General features: G+C 46.0%; 5 protein-coding genes across 5 annotated transcripts; 1 reads left to right on the forward strand and 4 right to left on the reverse strand.

Annotated features, from left to right (window-relative positions):
* The first annotated feature begins 407 nt into the window (after window positions 1–407).
* Window positions 408–4,901, forward strand: LOC117836532 (two-component response regulator EHD1). Its single transcript, XM_034715983.2, has 6 exons — window positions 408–641; window positions 1,287–1,396; window positions 2,331–2,483; window positions 2,782–3,129; window positions 3,219–3,295; window positions 4,305–4,901. Exons 2-6 carry the CDS (start codon window positions 1,291–1,293, stop codon window positions 4,617–4,619), a joined length of 999 nt encoding a protein of 332 aa, XP_034571874.1. The 5' UTR covers window positions 408–641; window positions 1,287–1,290; the 3' UTR covers window positions 4,620–4,901.
* A 341-nt stretch (window positions 4,902–5,242) lies between these two features.
* On the reverse strand, window positions 5,243–6,443 carry LOC117836533 (uncharacterized). The gene is made up of 2 exons (XM_034715984.2): window positions 5,564–6,443; window positions 5,243–5,457 (listed from the first exon to the last, which is right to left on the reverse strand). Exons 1-2 carry the CDS (start codon window positions 6,232–6,234, stop codon window positions 5,298–5,300), a joined length of 831 nt encoding a protein of 276 aa, XP_034571875.1. The 5' UTR covers window positions 6,235–6,443; the 3' UTR covers window positions 5,243–5,297.
* A 1,719-nt stretch (window positions 6,444–8,162) lies between these two features.
* On the reverse strand, window positions 8,163–14,823 carry LOC117835863 (F-box protein PP2-B11). Its single transcript, XM_034715177.2, has 2 exons — window positions 13,932–14,823; window positions 8,163–9,037 (listed from the first exon to the last, which is right to left on the reverse strand). The coding sequence occupies exons 1-2, from the start codon at window positions 14,351–14,353 to the stop codon at window positions 8,536–8,538; spliced, it is 924 nt and encodes a 307-aa protein (XP_034571068.1). The 5' UTR covers window positions 14,354–14,823; the 3' UTR covers window positions 8,163–8,535.
* A 206-nt stretch (window positions 14,824–15,029) lies between these two features.
* LOC117835862 (GDSL esterase/lipase At5g33370) lies at window positions 15,030–16,498 on the reverse strand. Its single transcript, XM_034715176.2, has 3 exons — window positions 16,273–16,498; window positions 15,808–16,178; window positions 15,030–15,730 (listed from the first exon to the last, which is right to left on the reverse strand). Exons 1-3 carry the CDS (start codon window positions 16,496–16,498, stop codon window positions 15,239–15,241), a joined length of 1,089 nt encoding a protein of 362 aa, XP_034571067.2. The 3' UTR covers window positions 15,030–15,238.
* Window positions 16,499–17,586: 1,088 nt separating this feature from the next.
* LOC117840091 (chaperonin CPN60-2, mitochondrial) lies at window positions 17,587–22,665 on the reverse strand. Its single transcript, XM_034720547.2, has 17 exons — window positions 22,434–22,665; window positions 21,800–21,931; window positions 21,418–21,577; window positions 20,654–20,829; window positions 20,466–20,561; window positions 20,108–20,212; window positions 19,937–20,023; window positions 19,753–19,842; window positions 19,607–19,687; window positions 19,453–19,521; window positions 19,193–19,270; window positions 19,013–19,108; window positions 18,773–18,872; window positions 18,562–18,665; window positions 18,383–18,488; window positions 18,220–18,298; window positions 17,587–17,998 (listed from the first exon to the last, which is right to left on the reverse strand). The coding sequence occupies exons 1-17, from the start codon at window positions 22,500–22,502 to the stop codon at window positions 17,896–17,898; spliced, it is 1,731 nt and encodes a 576-aa protein (XP_034576438.1). The 5' UTR covers window positions 22,503–22,665; the 3' UTR covers window positions 17,587–17,895.
* Between the last annotated feature and the right edge of the window lie 665 nt (window positions 22,666–23,330).

The following is a 23,330-nucleotide window of genomic DNA, read 5'->3' on the forward strand; positions in this document are numbered from 1 at the left end:
CCCCGGGGCGTAGTCTTATATTTTTTCTACTATATCGTTCAAAAGAAAAGTCCAAGTCGTATGTACGAATCTCAAATGCTGGATAAAGCTTGCCTAGATGCCAAAAAGGTCCATTACGGCCAGGCCGGGGAGAGATACTCCAGCCCAGGTGATGGATGGGGGATCGGGACAGATGTATACGTTGTGAGCGTTACGTGGTACGCCGGGTAGAAAGATACGTTCTTTCATCGCCGACGGCGACCGCCGACTGCTGTGCATATGTTCCCGGCCATTCACCACCGCGCGTTAGGGTTGTGGAGGAGGGGGCTTCACGTGGGGTGCATATGTTCTCTCCCAAAGCTTGATTCCTCCCGCCCTGGCTTTTAATTTGCTCCCCGTTGGAGCCGATATATACCCCTCCCAGCCCTCTCATTCCTTCTACCTCACGCTCCGCATATACTGCATCTAGCTGCATATGCATCGCATGGCCGTGGCTTTTCAGTCATACACATTCCTTATTTAATCATCTTCTTGGAGCAGAAGCATATATAGATATGTATATCTTGCATGCATCTCTTTTTATTACATACACGTATCTTGGAGCTCAGTCGTCGCTAGCTACTAGATCATCGTAGCTTGGTGGATCGATCCATTCCCCTGCGGTAAGTGCTTCCTTCAATATCGCATGTGAAAAGAACGATGTGTGGATACGAAGTATACATGCATGGCGGCTCTCATACATGCATATATGGAGGTGTTATTTTGCATGCACATGTTTTTTGGTTAAGTTGTTATTAGTTGGCCTAACAGCTTTGCAAGAAGATATCGGTGATTTCTCGTTTAGTTTCATCAACCTTTTTTTTTTTGCAAATTTGGGATGCTTTGGATAAAGGTATATTAAGTGTCATTAGTGGTAGATTGATTCATATATACGTGTAGACAGCTAGCTAAAAGGAAGGTCTGCAAGCGATCATACATATCTAAGCTAGCTAGCTACTGTACATGTTTTTCGGTCTTGTTAATTATTGCAACAAGCACAGCTAAACTCCATGTTTTTCCCGTTAATGATTGAATAATGACATGCGTCATGCTTAAATTTAAATCACATATTTGATTTCTAGACTCAATCAAAGTAGTAATGAACTATACGTATATATATTCTAAAAGAATTGAATGTGAATGATATATAGATGTGCTACGCCTAGAAGAAAGGGCAGGTTAGACTAAAGGGTAGCAAAGTTGCCAAGTTAATCAGCATACCGTGCCTCCTAACATGCAGAAAAAATTGCTCTCTTTCTCTTAATTAGGTGAATGGACCAAGCGCTGTGGCCTTCTGGGCTAAGAGTCCTCGTTATTGATAACAACTCTTCATACCTGTCAGTTATGGAAGAACTACTTATCAAGTGCAGCTACAAGGGTAATACATCCAGCATATGTCTACTACTAGATAGATATCATGATTATTGAAAATTATTAAAGTTGTATATTTACAATATCATGCTGGCTAATGCTAGATCTTAATGCACAACACTATATTTTGAGAATCCAACTTCATGCAAGGCATCCACATAAAACCCTAGGTTCACTTGTAGAATATGTATGCAATATGAGTCAAAGTTTACTCTGATCAACAATATATCTATTCTATGGATCCTCTTAAATCATTCACATAGAAACATTACACATTTACATCTGTATTGGTTTCAACAAAATGCATGAAATATAGTAAAGGAGAGAGGGGCCTTTTCCAATACTGCAATAGAATTTCAAGTATAATATCAAACTAAAAAATACAAATAAAATATTAGAATGCCTAATAAGCATATTCTCCATCTAGAAAGGTCGAGACTACAGCTTTCTCTGTTTATTTTTTCTGAATTAGACTTGTAAGGTTCAGTCGTAAAAAGATATATAAGTCATAAAGAAATTGCTAAAATGTTTGTTTTAGTACCATCATCCTAATAGCAGTTGGTGCTACAGTTGGGATTCATGAAATTTGCATTTGAATGTGTATAAGATAACAGTCTCCATTTAGTATTCTGGAGAATTGTCCCTCTTAATGAAATACGTGCTAAGGCACGGTCGTGGAAAAAAAGTATTTTGGAGAATAATTGAACATATAGAAACTTTTCATTCTACTAGGAAAGCATTGTTGGTTTTCCAAATTCAAAAAAATTGTGTTATACCAAGTTTCTAAGGCAATTATATGTATTGAAATAACGTAGTTGCACAATTAAGGATGTAAATAAATTTAATTAATTTTCAGATTTCAGAATAAACCGGTTTAGTCCAATACCCATACATATTCGTATGATGCTTTCTGACATACTATAATCATCAATCACATTCAGTTACAACATATAAGAATGTTAGAGAAGCAATGTCCTTCATCTATGGCAACCAGCAAACTGTGGACCTCATCATTTGCGATGTGTTCTTTCCAACGGAAGACAGTTTACTCATTCTGCAAGAAGTTACCTCAAAGTTTGGCATCCCCACCGTGAGTAAGTTCCTCTATCTATATTCTCTGTCTCTCTATTCTCTCTGTATATAGTTTTCTAAGTTAATTTAGATGCATTAGTTTACCTTCTCCTTGCATGTTGCCTCTTTTCTGATTTCTCTTGAACCAGACCGCTCTCCATTGCCCTCGCTTCCATGATTAAATGATGAGTACAATACACTCTACATTTGCGTTTGTTTGTGTGGGTGTTGTCTGTAGTGAAGATTCTGGTTCAAGTGAAGGGTTAACAAAATTTCAGTGTGTATCTGCTAAATTTTCCATATGTTCATCATCTTATTCAGTAATGTCTTCAAACGGAGATACGGCCACAGTGATGAAATATATCACCAATGGGGCTTCAGATTTCCTGATAAAGCCTCTGAGAATTGAAGAATTGAAGAACATCTGGCAGCATGTGTTCCGGAAGCAAATTGGTGCGGAGCACAGAAAGTGTAACAACGCTGAACATGTCGATCAGCTGCCATATCGAACCATGGGAATTACTGAAGCCACGGCGACGTTGGACAGTGAGATAAGAGAGAATAACGGGACGGTCACAGACATTCGGGACCTTAGGAAGTCAAGGCTCAGCTGGACTATGCAGCTGCACCGCCAATTCATTGCAGCTGTGAATTCCCTAGGATCAGACAGTGAGTGCTCGATCTCATTTCCTTTTAAACGATGTTCTATTAATCTCCGTATTTCTTTGGGGTAGTGACTAGTGTCCTTTGGTTTACAGAGGCAGTTCCAAACAAGATACTGGAGATAATGAAGGTTAAACATTTGACAAGGGAGCAAGTTGCAAGTCACCTTCAGGTAATTACTCAATTCTAAATTATGTTCTTGTAAAAGGCATGCATGCATGCCTTACAAAAATATCACCTAGGGTTGTCTAAGACAAGTTTTACCTCGTTAACCATCCATGATGTTAATCTCAACACATACTAATTAAAATGCAGTCATTAGATCCATCTACGTACCTTGATCTATTTATTAGTTTTCGATTTTGTGATATAAAATTAAACAAAAAAGTAATGCACACCATGAACATGCATCCACTTGAACAAGTAGATAAGCCTTTAGTTAAGCTTACTCATTTTGTTGGTGATTGTGACCGGAGACTCTAAATTATCTATCTCTAAATGTTCACATAACTTTGCAACTGTCAATATCACATGATAGTAAAATACCATATTGTTAAATTAATTTATGTGAAGTATTAACTTGTGGGCTCTAGTTTTTTACATATATAGATCCGGTACGCATGCATGCAATTGATCTCGAAAGGATCACCAATAAAGCACCATATAAATTTTGCAGTTTTTAATAGGCGTTGTCACCTATTTCATCCATTCCAAATTAAAGTTCATTTAGATTGTCCTAGGTCAAACATATTACATACATATTTAGCTTTGATAAAACTTATAGAAAAAATATATTAATATTTATAGTACCAAATAAATGCCTATCAGGACATCTTCATTGGTGGATTTAATAATAAAACTAATTGGATGTTGGTGCTTTTCCCTATAAATTTAATTTGGCTAAATTAGATATATTTGACTTAGGACAAAACTAAAATGAACTATAATTTGAACGAAAGGAGTATCAGTTTTATTATACAAATTCATGTTTTCAAACAACTGAAGTTTTGTGTGGCTTAGGAAATGCAAACGAATCAGGTTTTAAAATGCATGCATGTGCTAAGATATAGTTCAAATGTCATACAGTCTGGAGATTTAGATTTGTTGCGTCGTAATGATGAAGCCGGCCTGTTGTTTGCGGATATGCTAAGACAGAAAACTCTTCTTTTAAACTGACGCAGAAATACAGGCTTCACCAGAGAAATTCGAGTCAAAGATTGCACAAAGATGGCGCTCCTTCATCATCGAGCCATGAATCAAGCATTCTCAGAACCCAACTCAACACTTCTTCGAATTCATTGTATTTTGATCAAGATGGATGCATGGAGATCACAGACTACTCTTTGCCCATGGATGACCTATCAAGTGGCTTAGACTGTATGCTGGGAGAACGAGAACGAAACAACTACTCCCCCGAAGGTTTCCAGAATTTTAGATGGGATCCAGATAAACAGGGATATGAAACAACATATTTGTGGAATTTCGAGGCGGAATGATTTAATCAGCAACAGCATGCCTGCCTAGAACATTAACCGTAAGTAAGCAGGTAATGTGCACGTATATGCCTTGTACTGGAAAATAGCCTGTGCACAGTAGTACATCCTGAATAATAGCTGTGTGCCGCATATTTGATCTTCCCAGAAGTACATGTATTGCCTGCCTGTATCGTAACATCATTTTAATTGGCAAAAAAAGAAATTCACTATACAGGCCTCAAATGGAAACATCTACTTTTGATCTAAAATTGGAACAGTTGATTCTGAGCCTCCGTGCTTCCAGTTTTGCTGTACTAGAGATTGTTGTTACAGTTGGTTTTTTTTTTCTTGGAATCACACATAGACATGCATAGTACTTTCTTCGTTCTCAAATATATATGACGTTTAGAACAAGCAAATTAATTTATGTTTTTAGGTAATGTATTTAAGGACGGAGCTGGTATTTAGGAATAGAATTGAATAGCCAAGCTGATCGAGTGATTAATACGAAGAAGGGCGAACCACGAACAAAGCCTTTTCGTACATATACCCGCCAGTTTGAGCCAGCATTGATCTAATTGGTAATGTAAAATCAAGCAAGCATGGTGTGTGCCATGGTGCCATCATGTGCGCCGTATCTAATTTGAAGACAAATCAAGTCCGAACCATCAATTGAAGATGGAGCGAGTACATGTATGCTCATGCTAGGAGCCAGAAGTTCTTGTGGGTCTTGGTGTTGAGCAGGTATCCGGCGTTCTGGCCCTTCTTCTGCACGCTCACGCACAGGCACTTGCTATGCTCGATCAAGAACTCCGCCGTGCTGTCATGGCCGCGGCTCGACCCACTAGAGCTCCTCAACCTGATGATGATATGGGCATGCTTCATTGTTAGAGACGTCGTGTTTGTGCTATGCGTGCATGAGTAGATCGAGAAGAACGTTGGTCATTACACGGCGGCGTACGTACCCGAGGAACGAGGAGACACGGCGGTGGCCGATGACGAGGAGCTCGACGCGGCGGCGCTGGGACTCGGCGAGGATGGTCTGTGCCTTGGCCTCGCGGCCCTCCGTGGCGGGCTCGACGTGCTCCCCGTGCACCCGCGCGCGGGGGTACCGCGCCTTGCACGCGCCGCGCATCGCCTCCATGAAATCCCCACCGCCGTCCGCGCCGGCGCCGGCGCCGGAGCCGCCCCCGCCGAGGAACGCCGCGATCGGAGAGCCGGCGCTCCCGCCGGACGACGAGCGCGAGGGCACGTGCCCGCCGGCGGCGCCGTTGTGGGGGTGGGGCATGTTGACGTGGAGGAGCAGGATGTCGTCGCCCTCGACAATGGCGTGGGAGAGCGCCCACTCCATCGCCGCCGTCGACTCGCGGCAGGGGTCGGCGACGAGCATCACGAGCCGCGGCTTGGCCGGCGCGCCACCCGCGCCCGCGCCCGCGCCGCGGCTGCCGCCTCGCCCGAGGTCGATCAGGGCCATGCTGCTGCCGGCCGACGTCGCTGCATGCACGCACGGCACGCAGCCTCGCCGGCTTGGCAAGCTTAATTGGGGATCGGAGAATTGTGTGAAGGGCTGGAGCATTGCCAAGAATGGAGGGAGGTCGAGAAGAGGGCCGGGGGCGAGGCGCACGAACGCCTGCATGCCGGTTTCCAGGAGCGGCTTTGGCGGGGCACGCGGTGGCCGGGTTCCAGGAGCCGGCAGCTTAGCAGTATTTTTCTGTGTGGTAGTACTCCCCAGTTATTGGGATGTTTTTATAGTAGAAACCATGAGCACAGGGTTGACATCTCCTCTATAAGAGGTTCTGAAGGTGTCCACGAAACATACACGAGACATCTTTTTTTTTTCCCCTTGAGGTGATTTGTGTTGTGATTTTGAGCTGTCGGATCTCGCCGGGCTCTTCGATCTCCTTGACATGCACCGAGGGTGAGCGGTAGTTCGAGCTGTTGCCAATGAAGCCCGCACAAGTAACGGCGATAAGGTTTCTTGACAGTATTACTGTGCGAATGCTTGAAGCTGATCGACTATATTCTGCGCTACCACATCAACAGCCTGCATGTATAAGTTCATATGGGTTATATTTTTTTTGGCAGCATTTACATCTGCCATATTACTCATGTGTTACCAAGATAGCGTTCACATATCTTACTTACAGTTAAAAGTTAACTAAATTCCTAATTTGCATAGTGCGGTAATGCAAACATAAAGGTATCAAATCACAACAGTGTAAGATACAGGATGGTGATTACGTGATTTGTTTGGTTTCACCGGGTAACGGTATCGACTAACTGAGGGTGTGTTTGATTGCATGCACCACATGGTATATGTATGGATGATCCTGGATGATGGGGTTCAACCAATTTACGTGTACCGTATGGTTCATTCCTCTAATAGAATAATGTATTAAGTGAATGTCTTCATGTTAGATGTGTTGGTGCAATTCGTCCAATAAAAAATCATTAATATTTTAAATATTTCATATATATAATAACCAATTATCAAATGATACAAGCAACCAAACGTATTCTAAATTACCGGATCATCGGATCATGCAACCATAGACGTAGAGCCCAAACCTGCCATGGCCTCCTCGCTGGAGAACACTAGAAATTTGAGTGGAATAGCATCAGACCATCAAGCTCAGCATCATAGCGCACACCGGCGTTGGTGCCGTCGCCTCGCAGCAGCGCTTGCTGCATCGTCCATCCTCGACGAGCCTCGCTGCTTCCTTAGAAGTACAGGAGTGGTCCGCTTTAGGATCGACACCAGATCATATACGAAATCCGTTTTTGATGTTTTACATATACATAGAAAGATGAGAAGACACACTTTCTAATGGCATTGGTCCCACTTTGAGTCAACTGGAATCGTTGAAAAAAGTGCACATTCAGATTATGTCAGGGCGCCGCGTCACCATTTTTGGGCTTTTGGCCCGTGTATCGTGTTGGAGTCCATTAAGAAAGCGTCCAGTGGTCTTGCACGCCCCTAAACACTTTATATTCAGTACATCGCCTAAGTTAGGGTTTAGGTTTTGCTTAGATTCAATTTGTCAGTGCACAGCCGCCGTTCATCGTTTTGTGAGACCCCAACTTCGTATGCTTAATTCAAGGTTTTCTGCAATTGAGTTGGTTCTTCTTTGCTCTTGCTTATGTTCTTGATTCGCTTGCAGGAGATAGTCTTCGTGGAGGTCAACCGAACTGCGCACGGTTGATAACCAGAGAAGTGGTGCTTCGATTACGAGGATCTGGCCGATCAGAAGTCGGATCGAGTATGTTGCTACTCCACCAAATCAAGAATTACTCTTACCTGATAGAAGATCGGGCACCCTAATTCCAATCAAAAAGAGTCGTGCAGTCATACTATAGCCTCTGTATGTAGGAAGGGGATCAGTACAAAGGAGAGGGCGAGAACTGAGAGAAGTGAATGGTTCCTTTGGATGGGGAGATTAATCGTGATTGTACTTCGGCGTTATTCGTTTGCACGGTACCTGATACAGAGCCACCCTAACCAAACAAAATGTAACGTGATTCGTTGACACAGTCCCCAAATCGGTCCAACTAAACACCACAAAATGTAAAACGATTTCTCCAATCCCTTCATTTCTAGAGTCCAAATCTTCCATGCCAATAATGTTCAAACTAGAAGCCATGCACATCTTGAGGCGGGGCATCCGTTGTAAACCTGCCAATGGATATCCACACCCACTCCCTATTTTCTAAATCCACACCTACTTCAAATAGGAGGGTAGGATAGAAAATTATATACCTATTAGAAATGGGGAGGGATCTATTGAATATGTAAATATATGTAGCACAAAGTTAATTATCCATTGGATATGGATGGGATCGAAGAGGGTAAGAAGCGGATAATAATTATTTGAATTTGGGTGTGGACAAGAGTGGGTTATACCCTCTGTAGCAGGCCTAATCCGTCATCAACCGCACATCATTGGTGCGCGGACGCTCCCAAACCAAGACTAGTGGAGGGCCTGAACTCGATGCCCTCAACGATGAGGCCGCGCTTGGGGTAGGACCCCAGCACCTCGAAGCTCGCCACCACCTCCTCCTCGCCCAGGGCCTCGTGCTCGCCGGCCTCCCTCGTGCGCAGCTGCCCCATCTCCACCTCCCACCACCCATCACCCCGCAGCCTCGGCTCCTCGCCCACGCCGTTTGGGGCGACGACGATGAGGTCGGCGCCCCAGAACTTGCGCGCCTCGGCTTCGTCGGGGCGGAGGCACACGGTGCGGCGGCTGGCCTCCGACAGCACCCCGCGGCCACTTAAGCTCACCATTGTCTCCTGGTCCGGGAAGCTGAGGCCGCGGTGCCCTTTTGCGGTGTCGTAGACCAGGTACGCCGCATAGGAGGTCGCTGGCGTCAGCGCGGCGGCCGGGAGCCGGCCGTAGATGTCTAGGAACGTGCAGTCCATGAGCTTGGCAACCTCACCAAACCTGACAAGACCAACCATACATTAGTGTCATGCAGTCAATAACATTGATACAACTACTTTCTTGTTTCTTTTGAATTCATCAGCTTGATATCAAATAAAAGACGAGATTCTTATTCTTCAATGATTTTGAATTATAATATAGCGCGAAGCTAGAGTCGAAACAACCATGGTGCACAACTTAGCATGGTATTGGCCGTCGATATTTTTTTTTCTAGCATACATTGACACTTTTTGCAAAGCATAATAGAGCGATTATACATACGGATAATTTTTTTAAAAAAAATGGCTAAAGTTTCCTTAGACAAAAGAAAGAATGGCAAAAATTATATTGATGTTTGGCTAAGTAAAATTTATTAAGCTACCTCCTCTAAAAATTGATCGGATTAAAGTCATGTCTTTGTAAATTAAATTGGATGGTTGTGAATGGAAGTCAATTTCACTATAGCTTGGCTAGGTTACGTTGAAACTTGGGCCTTAAATGATAGAGGAGACAATAATCAATTTTGAACACATCTAAAAATATGTTTCCTTAATTGCGTCCACCACATTGCGAAGTCCACACAAACTTAATTTCAATTCATCGTTCCATCCACACATATAAATATAAATGATTCTGAATTTATCCTAAATCAAATTATCCTAAGTTCTACCAAATTTATATAGAAGAGTATGTTAATCTATCACATCAACCAAGTAACTCATAATCTCTTACGTACCAAATGACGAAATTATTTTGCAAGCTATTTTTATCAATACACTAATAAATATATAGATAATAGAAACCCAAACTTCTGAAAAGAAATCAAGCCATATATTCATCAAAGTAAGACCCTACAACATAAGTAATCCATTTGTTTAGAAAACTTGGAAGGAGTAAGAGAGACTGGATTAAGAATTGAAGAAAAAAATTATGGAATTGCCGTTAGTTGTCGAGCTTCTTCTTGCTGGGCTGCACACCAGTGACCAGGTGCGTGTGATGCGCACGCTGGCCAGGCTGACGTGATCAGCCTACGTGGTTGAAAAGTCAAATTGTTACTTGATGGTGCAAGTGCATCGGCCTACGTGATGCGCATACGGTGAATTTTAGCACTAACAGTGGGGAAAAACTGTTTGGACACGGGAAACTCTCAAAAACTCAGCATTCGTCCCGAGGTTTAGTACCGGTTGGTTTTTGACCTGGTACTAATATGACCATTAGTGGGTCTAACAGCTAGTTCCCCCGGAGCCCCCGTGACCCCCTTTAGTACCGATTGGGGGCTCCAACATGTACCAAGGTCACCCATTTATATGTTATGTTTGAGCTAAATAAATTGTGGGAAAAAATATAATTTATTCATAATATATGAGCTAATTAAATTGTGGTACATAGAGATGGCTACTGCTGCTAGAGGAGTGGCGTTGGTGGGGGCGATGGTCGTTCCTCTCGCGGTAAGGGAAAATCATAGTTGGCCCTCATGATAAGCCGAAAAAATGAGCACGTGGGAGAGAGCAATGCTTCGTTATTTGGAAAGATGTCATGAAGATGCTGTTGCGATGGGTCAGGAACCTCCTTTTGGAGGTCGTTATGCTCCACCGTCATTCTCGGGTCTTTCAGGTCCACTGAGTACTACCGTCGCAGGAGGCACAAATAAACCATAGGATGAGGCTGGGTCAGCGAAACCTTCGTCTTCGCCGTCCAAGAATGCTTAAAGTCTTCCTAGATAGTACTCAATTGATGGTTTGTCGTAGTGTATCATGTTGTTTGGGTCTAAAATTTAAATTTGTGTATTTCTATCTAAACTTTTAACGATATTTGAGTTTGTCGTTGTGTATCATGTTTTTTTTCTGAAATTTAAATTTGTGTATTTCTATCTAAACTTTCAACAACATTTGAGTTTAATGGTATTTGTATCATGTTTGTTATGTTTCATGTATAATTTTATGGATGATTAGAATATCTTTAGTTCGGTGATACTTTATAGATGGATTGGCAATGGATGTACATCGCGGATAAACGTTGCATGGAGTACATTAATGGCTTGCGTGGTTTTCTCGATCTGGCAAAGTCCAACAAGCTGCCGTCTGGTTTCATTTGTTGTCCATGCCAAATTTGCAAAAATGAGAAGGAATGCTCATCCAGAAAGACTATTCACGCCCACATATACAGCTCGGGATTCATGCCTAACTATTTCATTTGGACCAAGCACGGGAAAAGAGGAGTTATGATGAAAGATGATGAAGAAGAAAATGATAACTACAATTCTGATTGGACTCAAGGAGGTGCCTTTGCAGATGCTACAATAGGCGAGGCTGAAGAAGAGATGGTTGCAGAAGAAGGTCCTGATGATCTAGGTGTTGCGAGATGCAAAGGAAGACTGCGAGAATGTGAAGTAGTCAAATAAGTTTGAGTGAATGTTAGATGATCATAAAAAATTATTATACCCAGATTGCAAACAGGGGCACAAAAAGTTAGGTAACACGCTGGAAATGCTGCAATGGAAGACAAACAATGAAGTTTCCAATAACAACATCCGAAACTAAAGGGGGGCAGTTTCATTTTGGCGCGCTCTGGACCCGGTACTAAAGGGCCGACCTCCGGTGCTAGCTAGCACCCGGTATAAAAGACCTTTAGTACCGGGTGCTGGCTAGCACCAGTACTAAAGGGGGTATTTAACCACATCGTGTTCCTTCCCCCATCCCTCAACACTTAGCAAATTTTTCATCTCGATCGACGACGACGCCGTGGCTGGCCCTCTGGATCCTCCGCGCTGCCTCCCCGACGACACGCCGCCTGCTTCCTCCCTGACAAACATAGCACGCGCCTCTCCCCTGGTCCACTCCAGCACCGCCGGCCCTCCTTCCCTAACTCTGTCGTCGCCTCCCCCACTCCGCCGCCGCTAGCCTCCTCCCGACGACGCGCCGCCGGCCTTCCCGACACCGGCACCACCCCCGACCGTCACCCAGCGCCACCGCTTGCGCCTCTCCCCCGGCCCATTCCACCGCCGCTAGCCCTCCTCTCCCCGACTCCACTGGCACCTCCCCCACTCCGCCACCTGCGGCCTTCCCGACACCGGCGCCGCCCCCGACTGTCGCCCGGCGCCACCGCACGCACCTCTCCCCGGCCCACTCCGCCGCCGGCAGCCCTCATCTCCCCAACTCCGCCTGTACCTCCCCCACTCTACCGCCGCGGGCCTCCTCCTCGACGATGTGCCACCAGCCTCCACGACACCAATGTCGCCCCCGACCTGACCATCGGCGCCTCCCTCGCTCCACCACCCTGACACCGGCACTGCCCTCGACCCGACCTCCACGTGCGCAAGCGTCCGGCCGTGGGCTCGATCGTCTTCTCTGCTTACGTAAGCTCGCGACGGGCTGACGTCATATTTTTTATTATTTATTTTTTTTATTTCTACAGTATATGAAATTAGCTAGAAATTGTAGAAAAAATGTTGAATTAGCTAAAAATATAGAAAATATTTTGCAAAATCCTATCATTTGTAAATTGTACAACATGTCATGTTAGAAAATTCTGTTAATTGTTAGAAATGTCTAGAAATAAGTGAAAATTACTTTAACACTTTTAGAAACTACCAAGAAATTTTATGATGTTGTCATTTACTGTTACAAAATTTATCAAATAGTTCAATAAATTATAGAAATGTGCAATTCACTGTAAATATTTTTGTAGTAAATTATTGTTACAAAATGTATAAATATTAGTCAATTCAAAGTACGTATACAAATTTCTTGACAATAAATTAGTTCTAATTGTGCAAATCCATTGATCTAATATAGTAATCTTTGCTAATGACATAGATTATGTATATGAAGGAAGAACTACTCGACACGGAAAACATCCGTGCAATTCAAGAAAAACTCAGTGGATTTCTTCTGGACGAGGTAGTCAATCCAGCGGGAGAGTTCCATAATGATGTATTATTCATGTATGTTTATGCACAGTATGTCTATGTATAATAGTATCTCAAATGTAATATTATAGATCAAATACAACTTTATATATATTGCGTATTAGAACTAGTATACGTAAATAAAATAAATATGAAATACTAATAGAGAATTGAGAAAAAGAAAATAAAATGAGAAAAGAAACAAAAAAGAAAAAAAGAATTTAGTACCGGTTGGTCCTTTAATACCGGTTGGTCCTTTACTTAGCAATACCGGTTATATAACCGGTACTAAAGGAGGGTTTGGATCCGATACTGAAGGTGCTTTTTCCGCAGTGGACCTGGTGCCAGTGCGAGTGCACCAGGCACCACGAACCTGACTTCGCCCTAATACTTATCATCCATGTGACGCTAACGCATACTCCGTACGCACATGCCAAGAACAAACAATCAGCAAACGGTGTCAATGCACGTTGTCCTTTTTTAAGAAACGAGATGCACGTTATTTTGGCTTTGTTCAAAAGTTACCAGCATTGTCTGTGCGATTCAGCATTATCATGCCAGCTGGGCGTGTAACAGATTTTGGAGCTAGCTTTGTGCGCATCTGTTTATTTTTCTCTCTTTCTTTCGTTTCCTTTTCTTTGGCAGTGGCTTAATGCATCAGTAATTTACAGGACGTAGATGAACATTACACGCTTAGTGCATCAGTAATAACAATTAATTTACCTATAGTAAAGATTTTTAGATGAAGGTTACATAGGGGGAAAATGGATGAATTAAACAAAGCGACTCGGCCTTGTTTAGTTCCCATAAATACGCAAGTGTAGCATTTCGTTTGTATTTGTAAATTATTATCCAAATATTGACGAATCTTTTGAGCCTAATTAGTCAATGTTTGGACAATAATTTACAAATACAAACGAAATGCTACTGTTGCGCATTTATAGCAAAATGCAAACTTTGTCACTTCCAATTTAGAAACAGGCCTCGGATGGGAGAAGAGAATCGGACCTGGAGAGCGGGTGTGCCGCCCATCGCCAGCTGAACTCGCCATCCTCCCACGGCAGGCTGAGCCTCCTCGCCGACAGCGCGTAGCACTTGGCGCCGCTCGCCCTGTCCAGCCACAGCCTGCACCCGGCGTCTCCGTCGACGGCGACGCCGCCCTCGCAGAGGCCGAGGTAGGCGTCCTTCTTGGTGCTGGCCCGGCGGCCGGCGGCGGTGTTGACGGTCTGCAGGTCGACGACGGCGCGGAGGTGGCCCTCGGGGATGAAGCGGCCCCAGACGTGGTCGGAGTCGGCGGCGTCGCGGAAGGCCGGGGAGACGGCGGCGCAGCGGCTGGCGTCGCGCGGGGAGGTGAGCGCGATGGCGTGCGCCAGGCACGCCTCGGGGAGGTAGCCCAGGCTGGTCTCCTGCCGGCTCTCCTCCGCCGCCATCGCCCTCGCCGTCGCCGCCGCGCGCGTGTGCGTGCTCCTCGCACGCAGCTGCCGCTCTTGTGGGCGCGACGCTAGTTAAGCTAGCTTGGCGCGTAGCCTTCCGGAATTAACAAAAACAGCAGGGCCAGATCCACTCCAAGTTTGCCGAGCGACAGCGAAACCTCGGCGAGTTTATTGGCAAGAAGCTAGCGTGATTGGACGAGGTGATGATGCGCTCCCAATCGCTCCAACCCAAAGATACCAACTGCCACCACAAGTTGCATTGGATTCACTTGGCCGGCACCAAATTTCTGACGCCATCAACCTCAGAGGCTCAGACTAGAGATTCCGAGCGCAAGGCGTCACCAGATTCAGAGGGGGACAGGGTACCAACCCCCAACACCACTAATTGCCTGTTTTGTGGCACCAGTGTACGGAACGTGCGTGGATGAAAAATTGAAAATAGAAAAGACGAAAATATCGCAGGAGTTTGGCCCATATTCTAAACCCAACTTTTGGAAGCTTATACGAGTTAAATGAGCCCAAAGCCGACGCCGAGGCAGACGGCCCAAACAAAAATACTCTGGTCCAGACCGTCCGTCGCCTGCCTCCACCGTACCGCTCGTCGTCGGTCCACCCAATTGCTGAATGAACTCTTCAAATTATTCACGATCCCGTTCCAATTCTTTCCTGCGTGTACACTACACAACCATTCTCGTGTTGACACGTCATCCGAATATCCATCCTTCTTCCACGAGGACCTTACCAATTTGTACTACCGAACACATGGACACACACACACACACACACACACACACAATGCTGTTAATTTATACTACGTGCATACACGACAGCCGGCACAGGCGCCACGTCGGCAGCTCGACCGTTCGCCTGGCTCTCCATGGATCAGGCGCCCAGCCTGGCGTCCATCTCGAGGACGGTGCTGAGGTTCATGGGGCTGACGTAGTCGAGAGACCCGCTCATGAACTGGCTGACGATGATCCGATTGGCGCGCTCCGTGGGGTGGTAGGGGTCCCAGAACACGTAGCGCCCCCGGTCGGCGCACAGGTTGGACGCCGCCGTGCACAGGCCCAGCCCATTGTGGGGACCCTGCCCGCAGCACGCCTCCGTCGCCGTCGCGAACCCGTACGCCGCCGGGTCGCTGACGAAGTCGAAGTGGACGCGGAACGCGTTCGCCGCAACGAAGGTCCCCGCGCCGAACCGCGCGTTCAGCCCATCCAGCGCCCGCGCCAGCTGCGGGTTGAAGAGCGACGCCGCGCGCATCAGCTCCGCCGCGCACTCGCCGTTGCGGCTGCGCTGCGCCAGGATCGCCGGCGCGCACCCCAGCGGGCCCGTCCCCGTCACCAGCACACGGCGGCAACCCATCGCGTACAGCCTCTGCGTGTACGTACGTGTCAGTATATATATGTATGTATGTATATGTGTATATATACAACAAGTAGCAAAGTACGCACGATGAGGATCTTCTTGTACTCGGAGACGAGGTAGCGCACGTAGTCCGGGAGCGCGAACTGGCGGGAGCGCAGGGAGAAGGGGACGAGGTAGTAGTTGTTGACGAAGTCGTTGCCGCCGAGGGTGATGAGGGTCAGGGAGCGCCGGACCAGCTGCCGCGCCCGGGCGGCGCCCACCAGCGCGCGCAGCTTGGCCTGGTACTCGCCGAAGTAGCGCAGCTGCCGGCTCATCCGGAGGATGTCCACGAACTGGATGCCCGTGTCGTTGAGGATCCCGACGCCGGCCGACGCGAAGTTGGCGCCGACCAGCAGCTTCTGCCCGCGGAGCTCCGGGCTCAGGTACGGCAGCGTGGTCTCGGCGCCCAGGTGCTCGCCTGCGATGACGACGACGACAGATTCATAGGTTAGCCGTCAGCGTAACAGCACCCGCGCAATGCTAGCTGCAACACAAACGAGCGGCCGGCGTACTGATGATGTCGGGGATGTTTTTGCCGTTGGAGAAGCGGCCGGTGGCGCGGTGCGTCGGGAAGTCGATCCCGTACGGCGGCGAGTCGGCTCGCGCCGTCGTCATGAGGTAGTTGTTGTTGCCGTTGTCCACCAGCGAGTCGCCGAACACGAAGAAGGCGCGCGCGCACTCCGACGGCCTCGCCAGCAAGCCCAGCACCGCGAGCGCCGCCGCCAGGAGGCTCCTCATCATCGTCGGAAGCGAGCGAGGCGATGGCCGATGGGTCCTTGGAGTGGGCCAAGTGCTCGTTCGTGGCCTCATGCACATCGAAACCTGCGGTTCTATGGTCATTATATATAGCATTGTTCGCGGGAGGCAGCAGGCCGAATGGTCGCATCAGATGGGATGGAACTATTAATCGAGCCACAATCTTAGATGTGCGCGCCGCCGCCGCATGAGCATCAGTACATGTACGAACCTCCGGAGTTCATTCATAAACCTCCAAAGCTGCTGCCGGGCACGTTCCTGCACGCCCATTTCCCTGCAGTTCATAATGTACGAACCTACATCTGATCACTCGTATAAGCTCATTAACCTCGAATAATTGTGATCTGCTCACTTATGATGATTGGCTTACCAGAGTTAAAAGGACGGCCATAGGATAGGTTGAGGCCCTTAACTACTTGCGGGGCAGTTTACACGAGCCACTCCTTTTTTTTTCCATGAGAAGCGCAAGATGAGTTCACTAAAAGCTGAAGCACTCTCACCACCTGAACTGACGGTCTTCAAAAGGAAAAGATGTTCATGAACTAGCACCGGTCCAGATTGTGCCAATTTCGTTATATGTAGCGAGTTTGCCGCAAGACAAAGGCCTATAGGAGCAGTGCCTGGCCAGGGGCTCTGGAGGCTGGAGCTTTCGTTGTTCCTGCACCTCCAAAATCGCGTTCCCAATTTTCACGCCATTGAATGGCCCCGCTATAATAACCGCCCTGTTTGCTCGCAGCCTCGCTCCCGGTGGCTAGCTCGAGACGTCGCGTCGCCGGCGTGGCACAAGACAGGAACGCACGCCCGTTCGATGGAGACAGCGAACCTGCGCTCGGGGTGACGCGGGCATGCGGCTTCGACGGCGTCGAGCGAAGGCCAGTCCGAGCTTACTGAAGCTAAAAGCGGGGAACTCGTACTCCTCTGGTAATTTCAAGAATACAACATCCGCAGCAGAAACTGCCCTTCGGCGGCAGAGGAAGAAAAGCATTATCTGGGTCGAAGGGATCCGCAGCAGAAGCCGCGCCACCGTTCACCTTTGCCATTCACTCGCATAGATCAATGATGCAAGAGCATGCAGAAAGGAAACCCACGATATACCACCACCAAAAAAATGTAGTTTTTCAGTACAGAAAGTCCGGCACAAGGTGTCAGAATCCAATTTTGATCTACCGCTCCAGCTCTCAGCTACCGCTTATTATTCCAACACTAGCTCCGTTGGGAGCTCGGTGAGGTCCTTTCGTCCGCAGACTCAAAATTGTATCGCCTGACAATCACCTCATCAACGACCAAAATACAGCAAAGATGAACTTGCACCGCCCAAAAAATTAAAATCCTAGTCCACGTAGCTCTGACTGCTGTGTGTTATCGAGGGTGTGATGCCTCTAGTACTCCATTCCACCCATGCCACCCATTGCCGGTGCGGGTGCCTCTTCCTTGGGGATCTCTACAATGATGGATTCCGTTGTGGTCATCAGGGATGACACGCTGCGACAACAGGGCAAACAAAACAACTCGTTAACACACACCAAATATGAAAAGCAACAGCATCTCCTAACAGTACTAGATGAGCAGTTGTGCTCACAAGAAACAGTTTTCAACAGCAAAGGGCAGTTCGGAATACCATGACCACATCATTATTGACTGATAGTTGATTGTGGAAAGTTTGAACTTGTTATTGCACAGTTGAAAGGTCATAGATAGTTTACCTAGCAGCATCCACCAAGGCAGTTCTGATGACTTTTAGTGGATCGATGATACCGGCCTTCACCATGTCAACATATTCACCTAGACAATTCATGAAGAATCAGCAAGCATACTTAGAATCAGCTGTTGAGACAGATGGTGCACAAAATAAGTGAAATATCCTACCTTTGGCAGCATCATAACCAAGGTCAGTATTTCCTTGCTCCAAAAGCTTGCCCACCACCACTGCTCCCTCCACACCAGCATTGGAAGCAATGGTGTGCACAGGTGTCTGCATAACACACAGTTGTCAGCATAGCACACAGGTAAAGAAGTAAAAATTTTTTATTTGTTCTCTCCCTAACCTTCAGGGCGTTCTGAATGATCTGGACACCAATCTTCTGATCAAAGTTCGCGGTCTGCAATTTGTCAAGCTCCTTTGCCGCATAGAGAAGAGCAACACCACCACCTGCATACCAATTGAAGTTGGAGTATATCAGACACAATACCACAATAGGAAATCAAAAAATAAGACTGCAGGAAATATTAACATCCTGTGAACTTGAAATACATTACCTGGTACAATGCCCTCTTCCACAGCAGCTTTAGTAGCGTTCAGTGCATCTGTCACTCTATCCTTCTTCTCACCAACTTCTGCTTCACTGGCTCCTCCAATCTGTAGGCAGTACACAATAAGCACAAATCAGCAAATTCAGACAGCCACATGTATCAATTATCACAATAGAACAGGAATGTTTGGAAACATGCAATCTACCACTACCAAGACCTTACAACATATGGGTCATCAAACCTCACCTTTAGAACAGCAACACCTCCAGAGAGCTTTGCCAACCTCTCCTGTAGCTTTTCCTTGTCATAATCAGATGTGCTATTCTCAATTGCAGATCTAATCTGTAACACAATGCCCAAAATTGTCACACACAGAAAGTTCATAGTAATTTACAAGTCAGCACAACAAGGTATTATTGCGCGAACCTGCTCTGCCCTCTCTTCAATGGCCTTCTTGTCTCCAGCTCCATCAAGAATAACAGTGTCATCCTTAGAGACAGTCACCTTCATTTAAAACAAATGCCATTGATTAAATAAGTCAGCTTACTGTATAAAAAAGAAAAAAAGAATGAAACTAGCATGACACTGAAAGATCTTGTTAGAATTAGAAAAGTGACCGTCTGAAGATTCCAATCAAAATTTAATCTCGTGCTAGAAAATACTAGAAAGTTCGGTACAGATTATACCTTTTTGCATGAACCCAACATTAGAGGTTCAACACTCTCAAGTTTCATTCCAAGCTCTTCAGTTATGACCTGAATCATGATCAAAGCAGATATCAATACATGGTACTGAATTCTACAGAAAATAACACGCACCAGAAATAACTCTCAAGCTTACTTCTCCTCCGGTAAGGACAGCAAGGTCTTGTAAGTTTGCCTTCCTGTTTTCCCCAAAACCAGGAGCTTTAACAGCACAGACCTGAATGGTATTCCAATTAGAACAGAACAAACAAATACCAATTGCAGAAATTGACAACCAGTTACCTTGATGCCTGCACGAAGCTTGTTAAGAATCAGAGTGCCCAATGCTTCACTTTCCACATCTTCTGCAACAATCAGTAGAGGCTTTTGCTTCTGTTCAAAGAAAAGCATGAAAAGAAAATTTGCATCAACAAAGGCTACAATGAGACAGATATTTGTTCCAGTTCAATAAGAACAAGCATTTTACCTTTAGAGCCATCTCCAAAACTTTAACCACCGCGTGCATGTTCGAGACCTTCTTGTCATGAATCAAGATCAAAGGGTCTTCCAGTTCCTGTGATATGAAAACAAATACAACTAAGGTATTCCTGTGGTGCACACGATCAGAATTCGAGGCCAGGCAAAAAAGGGCACTTACACATTTCTGGGTTTTTGAGTTGGTAATGAAGTACGGGGAGATGTAACCTCTGTCAAGTTTCATGCCTTCCACAACTTCAAGCTCATTGTAAAGGGTGTTACCATCCTGTCAAATGTTTCAATAACATGTTTCAATAAACAAGTCAATTCAGCATAATGCAAAAAGGAGCAATTTCAGGAAGCTGTGAAAACAGAAAAGACAACAATGAACCATACAGCATCGTAGCATATTCAGAGTGGTGATTTAGTCAAACTGGGAAGCAATCAAAATTTGTCCATTTATTAATTATTGTGATTTTAGTGCAACTGAATCATACAGTGAGAGGAATAGCATAAACAAGCATCCCAGGTTAACTTACCGCAATGGTGATCACACCCTCTTTGCCAACCTTCTCCATAGCCTTGGCAATAAGTTCACCAATTTCCCTTTCCCCATTTGCTGATATTGTACCCACCTTTTACAGCACAAATAAAATAAAAGGATATTTTAAAAACTGAATGGACATTATGAACAAAACAAACAGTAAACTGAGCTTTGCAGATATACCTGTGCAATCTCTTCCGACGTGCTGATCATTCTGGCCATGCCCTTCAGATTGGTCACAACAGCATCAACAGCCATTGAGATTCCACGCCTTAAATCCATTGCATTCATTCCGGCCGCAACAGATTTGCACCCCTCAGTAAATATTGCTTTTGTCAAAACAGTAGCACATGTGGTACCTGAAAATTCAAGATAACAGCAATGTCACAGTTAGAATCGCACTGACAAGTTTCCCTCAATTCAAGGCATAAGCAGACTGGTTGTAAATGTCAGACTTTGACCATTTTTCTCAAAATATAATATCTATACATACAAAACCAAAGTAGTGTAAAATAACATTGAAACAGGTTTTTACACAGACAAACATACCTATAATTTGACTAACTGATTCAAGTTTTGTATCTTCAAACAAGGAGGAAATACTATTTTAATGGTATAGCGAGAAGGGAAGATAAATCCCTTGGGAACAAGCAAATATATGGTATTAGCATTCAAATGATCACATGTCTTTGCTAAGGCTAAGAAGAGTAGAGCTGTTCACAAAAAGAAGGACACCACCAGACCAAACAAATCAGAAAATAGCAAAGGCACAAAGAGCAATAGTGAACATATAAGTACTGCAGTTGCGTCAACAATGAGACCAACATAATATTCAGAAAAGGCAGGAACACTTCTATATGATGCTTGGAAGTAGCTACACTGCCAAGTCTTGTAACAACTTTTAGCAAAATCATATCGTTACACACATAGTTCTAAGAATGGCATACCATCTCCAGCAGTGTCGTTAGTTGCATTGGCGACCTGCTTCACAAGGCTTGCACCAACATTCTTTACTCTATCTTTGAATTCAATGCTCTTAGCAACGGTCACACCATCTTTTGTGACTTTTGGTGCACCAAAGCTTTGTTCAATAACCACATTGCGACCCTGCATAATGCACACAATAAGTGAGTACAAACAAACAGCTACCGCAACAGTATTACAACAGATAGCATTGGCAACTCCAAGAGTCAGGAAAGAAACAGGCAAATGCAAGGATTTAACAGAACTAAAAAGGCAATCAGCCAGTGTTCTGTCATGGAAATTTGGTGAACATTCAGATATTCAGAACTGCTAGTTTGTGTTTATAAGAACGTAGTTATACTATACCTTAGGACCCATTGTCACTTTGACTGCATCAGCCAATTCCTCAACGCCCCTCAGCATCAGGGCACGGGCCTCAACGCCAAACTTGATATCCTTGGCAGCATAGTTTCTGCTCCAGGCAAGCCTGCTCCCAACCTATAAAGCATCACATAACAAAACTGAGTACAATGAGCACATTCAACCGAGAGCCACTCAACCAAATAGAGACCAGGTTACACAACATAGTAACAAAATTCAGATGATCTCAATTTCTGCCGGATCAGATCAGATTGTGCCCGCCAGGGCTATCCATCATGTAAACTCGAGGTCTAATAGCTAAACAGAGCACGGAAGTGACGAGATCACGACCGTAAATGAACGAATAACCCCAACGACACTAGCGAGCGTGCTAGATCTTCCTAGTAAGCTACAGATTCCAGCAGGGTGACACAAATACGAACTACATCTAGCAGCAAACCCCACGAACCCACTGAATCCTAAGAACTAGCAGTCTAGCAGGGAGTCACCAACAGATTCAACTAAGCCCTGCGCGCAGAACCACCAGGTGGCCAGCCCGGCATTACCAAATCTGCGAGCGGGCTCTTCACCAAACCCCACCTAAGCCCGGACGCCCAGCAACACGAGACTCTGTTCTCACCTGGCGAGCGGCGGCGCTGCTCCCGGCTTGCCGCGCCTTGGAGGCGAGGCTGGCTGCTGCGCGATACATGACGGCGAGGAGGAGGCGCGGGTGCGGAGGCGGTCGCCGGCGAGCGAGCTCGAGTTTGGGGCGGGGATGGAGGCGAGCTGCGTCGCTTCTTTCTTGCGGAGGGGGAAGAGGACGCGAGGCGCCGAGGAGGTGGGGGACGGATGGATTTTAGAGGGAGGGCGGGGGGAGGCGAACGGAGGGTGCGCGGTGGCTCTAGAAGCATCCACTAGGGTTTAGGGTTTTACTGGGTTGTTGATGGGCGTGCGGCGGTGCGGGCGCCGCAGCCAGCACATGCGCGACGGCGCGGCGGCTGCCGCGGCCGTCCAAAGTGGGCTTTGGTCTTTTGGGCTGCAGCCCATAATCTGGTGAAGTGGGTTACGGCCCACTAATCTGAATGTCACATGGAAGGGCAAGCCAACAAATAAATCATCTCAAAAATGACAGAACCTACCTGAGATTTCCGCTCCAGTGCCCACCATGGTTGCTCTGCTTGGCAGCCAGCCAGTTAACCAACAGGACGTGGCACAACAGGACTCTATTTTTTTGAAGAGGGCTACGGCAGGCAAGAAGCCGGCCTGAACATTTGAAGGTAGGTAGATTCCAACGGTGATTTGAGCCGGTGTTTCCAGAGCTGAAGATCGTCAATGATGTTGCGTAGGGTCTGACCAGTAGAGCAGAAGACCTTATCGAAAACCCAGGAGTTCCTTGCTTTCCAGATGTTCCAAAGCAAGGCAGTGGTGATGGTGGAGCGCAGTTTAGACGACAGCTGTTCAGGGAGGTCAGGTAACATCCAAAGGTCTCGAAAGCTTGCAAGGTGAGGTGCAGCATGCCACCCAACAAAGCGCCAAA

The sequence above is a fragment of the Setaria viridis genome, chromosome 9 (genome assembly GCF_005286985.2).
Source record: "Setaria viridis chromosome 9, Setaria_viridis_v4.0, whole genome shotgun sequence".
Classification (NCBI taxonomy): domain Eukaryota; kingdom Viridiplantae; phylum Streptophyta; class Magnoliopsida; order Poales; family Poaceae; genus Setaria; species Setaria viridis.